The 10,416-nt window shown below is 37.1% G+C and overlaps 1 protein-coding gene across 2 annotated transcripts in view; it reads left to right on the forward strand.

Annotated features, from left to right (window-relative positions):
- Nucleotides 1-10,146, forward strand: part of LOC106870579 (ras-related GTP-binding protein A) — a 27,362-nt gene extending 17,216 nt beyond the window's left edge. For both annotated transcript variants that reach the window (XM_014916707.2, XM_014916706.2), the window contains 6 exons: nt 375-441; nt 2,825-3,047; nt 4,110-4,205; nt 5,170-5,292; nt 5,723-5,930; nt 9,922-10,146. In XM_014916707.2, coding sequence (XP_014772193.1) covers nt 375-441; nt 2,825-3,047; nt 4,110-4,205; nt 5,170-5,292; nt 5,723-5,930; nt 9,922-10,019 — 815 coding nt within the window. In that variant the 3' untranslated portion in view covers nt 10,020-10,146. The remainder of the gene's footprint in view (nt 1-374; nt 442-2,824; nt 3,048-4,109; nt 4,206-5,169; nt 5,293-5,722; nt 5,931-9,921) is intronic.
- The last annotated feature ends 270 nt before the right edge of the window (nt 10,147-10,416 follow it).

Consider the following 10,416-nt stretch of genomic DNA (forward strand, 5'->3'; position numbering starts at 1 on the left):
GTAAATAAAATTATAACATAAACAATTAAATATAAGAAATAATAATTTCTTAAAGTATGTGTTAATCCCCATGTACCCAGACTTTGTGGACACCCTGTATATATATATGTATATATATATATATATATAATTTAGAGAAAGACCACTATTAAATAATTCAATAATGAAGAATGTAATTCATCCCCTCTAGAAGAGAAATATATCATAAAAACCTTATTCTAAAAATCAATAAAGTATATAAAAGAATAACTAGTGAATGGTTACAGTCGGGCTCAAACATTTTGAAATCCTCAAACTGTATTGATCTTTAATTACATATCAGTGATTTGTATTGTATAATTTACATGTATTTTTGTTTCTTCTCATTCTTCTAGTTGATGTTGAACATTCTCACATCCGTTTCCTTGGTAACCTAGTTCTCAATCTTTGGGATTGTGGTGGGTAAGTACCCATGTTTCAATGACTTATACACATCAACACATTACAGACACAAGGTAGCAAGAAGATCAGTCATTCTACAAATGTTTCAAAGATTTCAGCTTTTCTCTGTATTATTTAAATAGTAATATGCAAGTTATCATCATCATCGTCATTTAACGTCCGCTTTCCATGCTGGCATGGGTTGGACGGTTTGACTGAGGACTGGCAAGCCAGAAGGCTGCACCAGGCTCCAATCTGATCTGGCAATATTTCTACAGTTGGATGCCCTTCCTAACACCAACCACTCCAAGAGCATCCCACCAGCATGTAAGTTATGATAAAGCAAATTTTGCTGCTGAAGGAAAACATTTCATGAAGATCTGAAAGTTGGTTTAACCCTTTTGGTACCAACCCACAACACTGCCTCTGGTTCTATGACAAATTTCCTGTTAATTTGTTCCAAACACCAGGTTAATAAGGACAAAGTTACTTTACTAAATTCTTCATAATTTCCAAAACGAATTGAAACCAAGTCAGTGTATTTCAACAGAAATATGGTAACAAAAAGGGTCAAATAGTAAAGTAGTAAGCCCCTTGGACATTAACTGTTTCAAGCCTTAGGGGTCATTAGGCTGGTTGCCTGGTTTCCATGGTATTTGAGTGACCAAAATCACAAGATACCCCTTGAATGGGATGCAAGTTTATCGCAGGGTTACTCGGTAGAGCAACATGAAATGAAGTGCATAGCATAAGAACACAACACACCACCCAGTCTGGGAATTGAAACCACAATTTTACCGCTGTGAGTGCAACACCCTAACCACAAGGCTACACACCTTAACAGATGGTTTAAGATTAGGAGGAATTCATCTGCTTCAGTATTTGTTTGGCGTCGTATATTGGTTAATATTGCAATTATTCAAAGTGGTGAGCTGATCGAACCATTATCACACCAGGCAAAATGCTTAACGGCTGTTCATCCACCTTTACATTCTGAGTTCAAATTCCATTGAGGTCAACTCTGTTTCTCATCCTTTCGGGGTCATTAAAATAAATACCAGTAGATCAAAGGGATCATTGTAATCAACTTACCCAACTCACCGAAATTGCTGGCTTTGTGCCAAAATTTGAAACCAGTGTTACAAATACCTTGAGAGTAGGAGAATTAACTGTGTCTAAAGAATATCAGTGGATACTTTGGTATTTCACTGTTCTAAGTTTAAACTCCACTGGGGTCAGCTTTGCTTTTTACTGTTTTTAGGTCTATAAAATAAACAGTTTTATGTTGTTTGCTGGACTCAATTTAATCAACCATATTTTTCCTCTACAAAAACTGATTTTGTGTTTAATCAAGAGAAATCAATATTACAATTGATGGTTGAACTCTTTGGAATAATTCACCAACATGACTTTGATTCTTGATTGCACCCATTTCCCTTCACATCTATAAATGATTTCCATCCTTCCGTCCATCTTCTCTATCCTCCGTTCCTGAGATGGTCACAGGGGTAGAGTCTTCAGACTCTTTCTCTATACAGGTAGAGTGCTCAAGTAACAATCAGAAGTTTAGCAAAACAAGAACTTAATTCCTATCCTGGTACTCAGTGTTAAGCAGTTAGCCTTCATTAAATACTATGTAATTAACACACTGATTTACTAATTACAATTTCATCTACTTAAACCTTCCTATTTATTCTTTTATTATTTTAGGAATAAATTCTTTGCCCATCTCAGTCCTTTGGAAAATACTTGAACTCTCCCAGTTCACAAGTAATTAGCTGTTTTGCTGTAAAATATGTGCTCCAGTAACTCATGTAAATGTCTGAATTTGTAAAACTGTCTAACCTATACATCATAGAATGACAAATACAAAACTGTGTTTAGTGATTATTGTAAATACTTCAACGAGCATTTACCATGAATACATTTTGTTAAAGAAACTCGTAAAATGAAAGAGATGTAAAAAAACAATCTGGAGGAAATGGTTGACTAACGAGAGCATTGGATAAAATAATGTTTCATAGTTTATTATTTAACCCTTCTGTTGCCATGTTTCTGTTAAAATACTCTGTCTTTATTTTAATTAATTTTGCAAATAATGAAGAATTTAGTAAAATAACTTAGTCATTACTAAACTGATGTTTGGAACATGAACTAATCTTGAATTTTGATGGAAGGTTTTAAATCAGATGACATTAAGACAAGAAGTTTGTATCATAAAACCAGGGGCACTCTTCAACAGGATAGTGTCAAAAGGGGCTAACTCTACTTAACCTTCCAAAGTTGATAAAACATACAGTAATATATTGCACCAATCCACTTAACTGTACACAATTCCATTCGACAATTCATTATGTGTCAAAAAAAAAAATTAATCCATTATTTTGACTTTTCTTTTTTTAAGACAAGAAGCTTTTATGGAGAACTATTTTGCCAGCCAGAGAGATAATATTTTCCGAAATGTTGAGGTTCTTATTTATGTATTTGATGTGGAGAGCCGGGAATTGGAAAAAGATATGCACTACTATCAGTCCTGCTTAGAAGCTATATTACAGAACTCCCCAGAGGCGAAGGTTTTCTGCTTAATTCACAAAATGGATTTAGTCCATGAAGATCAAAGAGATATTGTAAGTTTTTGTCATATATATATATATATATATATATATATATATATATATATATATATATATATATATATATATTTCGTTTTTGGATTTGGTTTGCAAGATTTTTCATGTGATTTCGTGTGTTGAAGCGTATTCTGTTGTATCTGGGGAGAGTCATTTTCTTATTGTGCCTTAAAATTTAACACACTCACCGTTAAAATTTCCACTTATTTTTCTTTTTATTTTCCTAAAATTTTCGTTGCATCTTGCAATCTTATCAATTGTCTTGACTGTCCGTTATTTATGCTGCGTTATTTTTTGCTTTTGTTTGTTTTTGCGCATGTGTGTGTATGTATGCATGCATGTATGTGTGCATGTGTGTATGTGTGTGTGCATATGTATATATGTATGTATGTGTGTGTATGCATATATGTATGTATGTGTGTGCATTTGCATGTATGTATGTATGTATGTATGTGCGTTTGCATGTATGTATGTGTTCTGCATATTCCTGTGTTTGTGTGTTTTTTATGTATGTGTGTATATGTATGTATGTACCTCTGTCTCCTTGTGTGTGCATGTCTGAGTGTGTGTGTGTGTGTGTTTTGCTGCTATGTACCATGTTTGTATGTATGGGTGCACATCTTCATATGTGTGGACATGTGTCTTTGTGTGAAGTAAAGTGTGTGTGTGTGTGTGGTCATGTGTTTCAGTCTCTATTTGCGTATGTGGTTGTCTGTTCATATACCCTACATAGGGTTTATCATATTCATAGCTATCATCATCAATTCAATTAAAACACAAGCATAACATTGCAGATGAATAAACTGAAATGAGATTTGCAACCTCATCAGTGGCATAACCTCTCTACTGCAGGCCTGCTTTATAACCATCAGACTGACCTGAAGCACATCTTGAGTAGAAAGGCCATGTCACTGATGAAGTCTTGTATGGCCTCAAAAGGACTTTGACAAACCTCACTGATTGATTGATTGATTACTGAAATGAAATATTTTCTCAAAAGAAATGAAGTAATTTTTTAATTGACTTTCTCAAAATGTCTCCAATTGTTTTTTCATCCAGATTTTCCATGAAAGAGAAGATGACTTAAAACGACTGTCAAAACCCCTACAGTGTACCTGCTTTGCCACCTCAATATGGGACGAAACATTATATAAGGTATTTTAGTTTCATCTTTTTAATTTTACCTGAAGCATTTACTGACATTTCTCAAAACAAAACAAAAGAAAAGGCTTTCATTAATCTAGACTTAGCTTAATATATGCATTTAGAAAAGCTTTAGGTTAAAATATGAGTTTGTATTATACAATAAGTATACAAGTATTGAACAGCACCAGTTTTAATATTTTGTCTCGGAGAAAATTTGTCAACAAAACTTGTATTAAAAACACAGTGCTCTGCTTAGAATGGTGGTGGGTCACCAGACATGATGTTTTGACCTGATTTTGTCTCCTCAGTGATGAAGACTTTCTGTGTTCTGAACCAACCTAAAAATTGTTCTAATATAGAAATCTGTAAACCGATGTTAAACAAAATAAACAAACGATGTAATTTTGAGGATGCAAGGCAGAAGTAAATCTGTGATGGTCTATCGTATCCTTAGTCAACCTCATCATTTAACATCCTGGGTTGAACAGCTTGACAAAATCTGGGCCATGTTGAGCTCCAGTGTCTGCTTTCTCATGATTTCTATGGCTGGATGCCCTTCCTAATGCCAACCACTTTCTAGTTTTTACTGGGTGCTCTAGTGGTCACCAAACAACTGGCAAGGCAAGAAAACAACAGGTAAAAGATAAAATGAAAATGGAAGAAGCCATTTCTTTTGACTTACTGGAGTGGGAGTATTTGAGAGATGGTTCCAGGCTAGGCATTGAGTGATCAAGGTATGATAGAGGTACAAGCACAGGTGTCTTGCTATAGAGGAGATCCAAGGCTACCCTGTAGTATATAAGGGTGGGTGTTGTCCCAATTGTTCTATTGAATGGTTAGTTTCCATGTGTTGTCACTCTGTGAAACGTAATCCATATGCATATTTGTTTTAATCTAAATTTCTTCCACTTTGCCAAAGTTTCTAGAAATATGACTTCAAGATATTTTAATTAACACCTCTTGAACTTTGTAGGCATGGTCATCAATAGTCTATCAACTAATTCCAAACGTACATCAGCTGGAAACCAATTTAGCTCACTTTGCAGATGCTATTGACGCTGAAGAAATTTTGCTGTTTGAAAGAGCAACATTCCTTGTAAGAAGAACTTTATTTTCTCACTCATTCTCTTGTTCACTTTCGCTTCCCTTCTAATTTTCTTTCCAACTTTTTCTATATTTTTCTTTGTCTTCCTCACTCTCTATGTCTCTCTTTTCTTTTCCTATTAAGAGCAGAACTTTACACGAAAGCTTGACATAGCTTTTAGTATATAAGGGAGATAATTCCTTGGAATAATTTATTTTTTATGACCATTTCACAAATTCCAAAAGAAATTGCCATTCTGTATTTAATTCATAATTTCGATATTTTAGCAAATAGTTATGAAAAGACAACAGAGAAAGCAATCAGAAAAAAAGGAGCTTTTAAGGAAGATCCATCTAAATAATATGCTTGTTCCAGCCATCCATTTTGATGGCCCCAGGTATAGAAGTCCTCAGATAAATAAACTTTGTTTTCTGTTTTGTAGGTGATCTCCTATTGGCAGAGGAAACCTCATCGTGATGTGCACAGGTTTGAGAAGATCAGCAATATCATCAAACAATTTAAGCTGAGTTGTACAAAGGTAGCTGCTTCTTTCCAAAGTATGGAAGTCCGTAATTCCCGCTTTGCTGCTTTTGTTGATGCTTTCACCTCCAACACTTATGTTATGGTCATCATGGCTGACTCTTCAATCAGTAAGTATCCAACAACATCGTCTTGCTGTCTTTGTTTTGATTTTACAATCATCTCTCTCTGCTTTGTTCTGGGTATCTGTTGCTATAGTCGAAGGAAAATTGAACAAATCATGCTTGGAATCATCACATTGCGGGGCAAGAGAACTAATGCATGGATTGGACAACACATGAGAGTCAGTGACATCATAAGAACCATTCAAGGAGGACAAATATAGATGGGCTGGCCACATCACATGATTGTAGAGCAGCAGGTGGACAGAGTGACGGAATGGACACTAAGACAATGGACTAGGTGAAGAGGCCAACCGAAGACAAGCTGGCAAGATGATCTCACCTGCTATCTGGGACCTAGATGACCGTCACTGACCAGAGACAGACAAAGGTGGAAGGAGTCCAGGAAGGGGTTCCTCCTTCAGGATTGATGAAGCCCTGGATAAGGATAAAGTAACATACGGAATACAGCATCTGGCCTAAAACAGATATTGCTAGAAAGCTTTGTCCTCTGAAAAAGGCTGTGATATAATTTAATTATTTTACTATCGTCTATCTTTTACTTATTTCAGTCATCTGACTGTGGCCATACTGGGGCACTACCTTGAAGGTTTTGGTCAAACAAATCAACATCAGTACTTTTTTTGTTTTTTTCAAAGTCTAGTATTTATTCTGTAGATTTCTTTTGCTGAGTTGCTGGGACATAAACAAACCAACACCAGTTGTCAAGCACTGGTGGGTACTAACACAACTACACACACACATGCACACATATACACAGTGTGCTTCTACACAGTTTCCATCTCCCAAATTCACTCACAAGACATTGGTCATCCTGGGGCTATGATACAAGACACTTGCCCATGGTGCCATACAGTGGGACTGAACCCAAACCCACAGGCCTGCTAAGCAAACTATTCCTGCATCTACAATGGCATTGACTTTTCACCTTTACAAAGCCAATATTTTTATTTCAAGCTCTCCTTTGAGTTAAAAAAGAACGGATCCTATACACCATGGATCTTTCCTGCAGTCATACATGGACATAATGCAACAAATACTGACTGGTATTTCAAGCTGACTCCGGACAAGTGCACCACCATGCATTTTGGGAGGAAAAACCCCAGCTTTTAAATACTCCCTTAACGACACCAATCTTAGAAGACTGCTAGTGAACATGACTTGTGCTTTGTCGTCAATAGCGATTTGCATTGGACAAACCACATCTCTAAAATTGTCAAGAAGGCCAAGGATGTCTTAGTATCGCTTGGTAAGGCTTTTGTCGGCTGTTCTCCAGCGATCTGCTTCAAGGTGTATTTGGCTATGGTATGTCCACACTTTGAGTTTGCATCACCTACCTGGAACCTCTGTCTTGTTCAGAATACCAATCTTCTGGAAACTGTTCAAAAACGTCCAACCAGACAAATGCCTGCTGTTGGGCATCTTTCATACTCTGAATATCACGCTTCCCTGAGCATGGACACATTAAAGCTTTGACTTGGTAGACACCCATAAGATTATCCACCATCTTTCCAACAACAGCCTTCGGCACCTTTTTGAATTTTATGTAGCTAACACTCGAGGATATGCTTACAAAATCAAAAACCAACACATCACACATGACATTTGGAAACCTTTCATGCTTAGAATTGCCAAAGCATGGAATAAACTACCTGCATCAGCTGTTGGGACACTACATCCTTCCATGCTTCCTGAAGTTCCCAAACAGACCCCCCCCCCACATTCTTTTTTCATTAATTGACTCATTAATTATTCATGCATGTATGCTATAAGTTCATCATTATAACTGAATATGTTTCTTCCACTCTTCAAGACTGAGGTAAGATTTGAAGGAGGTTTAACTGCTGTTTCTAGCAAGCAAAGTTCTTTGACATGACTTGGTATATATTCTGTCAATCCTAGAGATATGAAGAGTGTATGTTAATCATTCCAAAATATAGAATGAGATTAAATATTGTTTTGTGTTTGGTATGTTGTTTTCTACCGTCTTCATCTTTCTACTCCATCATCATTATCGTTGCCGTTTAACGTCCGCTTTCCATGCTGGCATGGGTTGGACGGTTTGACCGAGCGCTGGCATGCCAGAAGACTGCACCGGGCTCCAATCTCATCCGGCAGAGTTTCTACAGCTGGATGCCCTTTATAATGCCAACCACTCTGAGAGTGTAGTGGGTGTTTTTTACATGCCATTGGCACAGGAGCCAGTCAGGTGGTATTGGCGTCGACCACGCTTGAATGGTGCTTTTTATGTGCCACCAGCACGGGAGCCAGTCAGGCAGCACTGGCAATGATCACGTTCAAATGATGCCTTTTACATGCCACCAGCACAGGACCAGTCAGGCGGTACTGTCATCGGCCATGACAGTGACTTGACTCAACAGGTCTTCACAAGCACATTTTATTGTCCAATGATTAAAGGGTACTCTTAGATGTGCTAGTTATGCTACACTGGCATAGGCTACAATTACGGTCTCACTTGGCTTGCTGGGTTTTCTCAAGCACATCATATTTCCAAAAGTCTCAGTCACTTGTCATCGCCTTTGTGAGGCCCAACGTTCGAAGGTCGTGCTTCACCACTTCATCCCAGGTCTTCTTGGGTCTACCTCTTCCACAAGTTCCCTCTACTGTTATACAAGCAATGGTGTTCATTTTCAGTCTTCAGTGAAAAACATGTCTGGCCATCAAAAACGTTTCCTTGCTTGGGAATAGATGAGGGTTAGCAACAGGAAGAGCATCTGGCCATAGGAAATTTGTCTCAACAAGTTCTGTGTGATCCATTGAAGCATGAAAAAGTGGACGCTAAATGATGATGATGAAATATGTGAAGTAACATGGAAAGTGAGACGTGGTTGGAAAGCAAACTTTCTAACCTCACAGCCACGCCTGCGCCCTGCCAAATGGTAATTCCAAAGTCAAACGATGATAGTTTAATTGCTGTGAAGCATAACAGCTGCGAGGTTAAATTACTGGCTCATACTGGAGTACTAGCTACTCTAATGCTTGGAATCTAACTCGCTCTCCATGGAATCCTATTAATATTGTAAATTACGGGAGTTACCTCCCCTGCCTTTTTTGCTATTTATATAACCAAATACTTATCTTTTACTGAACCGCTAAGATACAAGGACGCAAACAAACTAACATTGGTTGTCAGCAGTGGTGGTTAAACACAATAACATAAACACACACACATATATATATGTGGGCAAATGTCTTCTATGACTTTGAGCTGACCAAAATTTTGTCAGTGTATTTAGTGGAGAGAAACTGAAAGAGGCTGTTGTTTGTGTGTGTGTGTGTGTGTGTTAGGGTCTGGTTGCCTTGGCTTCTCGTGATAGTTGTGTAAATGAATGTTTCCGTCATGCAAGCTGTTTCCTTTGTTTCCAATCTTCTGTGAAAACATGTCTGGTCATGGGGAATATTACCTCACTTGGAAACAAATAGGGGTTGGTGACAGGAAGAGCATCCACCTCAACAAATCCGTCTGGACCGTACAGGCATGGAAAAGTGAACATTAACACATAAATCACGACAGGGCCATGATTGTGGCCGTCAGGTATAGGTCGACAGGCCACGATCGTGGCCCAGATAGATGCATTTAATTTATGGGCGTTTGTTGGGGTCTAATGTCACTCAAACACTCCGATACCCCACAGAATGCAAGAGGACTAATAGTTCAACTAATGATTTTTCAAATGATGTAAAACTTGCCACCATTATATACTAAGAAGATATTTTTAAACTATTTTTTTGTTTTTTATGTGTGCAGAGTCATCTCATTTTCATAAAATGTGCTCAGCAGTCCATACTGTGTAAGACCAAATCCCAGCGCTTGATGGGTTAAGCACTCATGATGATTGAGAGGATATATTTTTTGTAATGTTTGCATTTTCATCACAAAATACATAACAAAATATTTTGCCGTAGCTTTGTCTCTTTAAGATTGTTTTCATCATTTTATTTCTTTGTTTTGTTTTAGCTTCTGCTGCTACCTTGTTAAACATCAAGAATGCCAGACAACACTTTGAACGTCTTGAAAAAGAAGAACTTGCTCGTGCTCCAATGGTATCACGATAATAAAGACTAGACAAGAATATATTTGCAAGATGTTGTTGTTGTTTGTGATTGAAGTTTCTGTCCAGTCACCAGGGACAACACATCACCAAATTATTGATACTCCAAATATGTTTTTTTTTTTTTTAAACAAATTATAAACCTTTTGCCCAGTGAAAAACCCATTGTCTTTAACAGAACACAAACGGGTCCCAAACCACTTGGTCCACATGTTAAATTGTCTTCTAGTCTTCGTCTTTGTTCATCTTTGTTTTATTTGCTAACAAAATAATAATAACAATAATTAAAATTATGACTAATTAATTTGTATTATGTGAATTCTTACTTGCAGTAAGATAAACTGGCCAAGATTTCATCTGCAAAGCTCCTTTACCTGAAGGATATCTTTCTAACAACCATC

The sequence above is a fragment of the Octopus bimaculoides genome, chromosome 7 (genome assembly GCF_001194135.2).
Source record: "Octopus bimaculoides isolate UCB-OBI-ISO-001 chromosome 7, ASM119413v2, whole genome shotgun sequence".
NCBI lineage: Eukaryota > Metazoa > Mollusca > Cephalopoda > Octopoda > Octopodidae > Octopus > Octopus bimaculoides.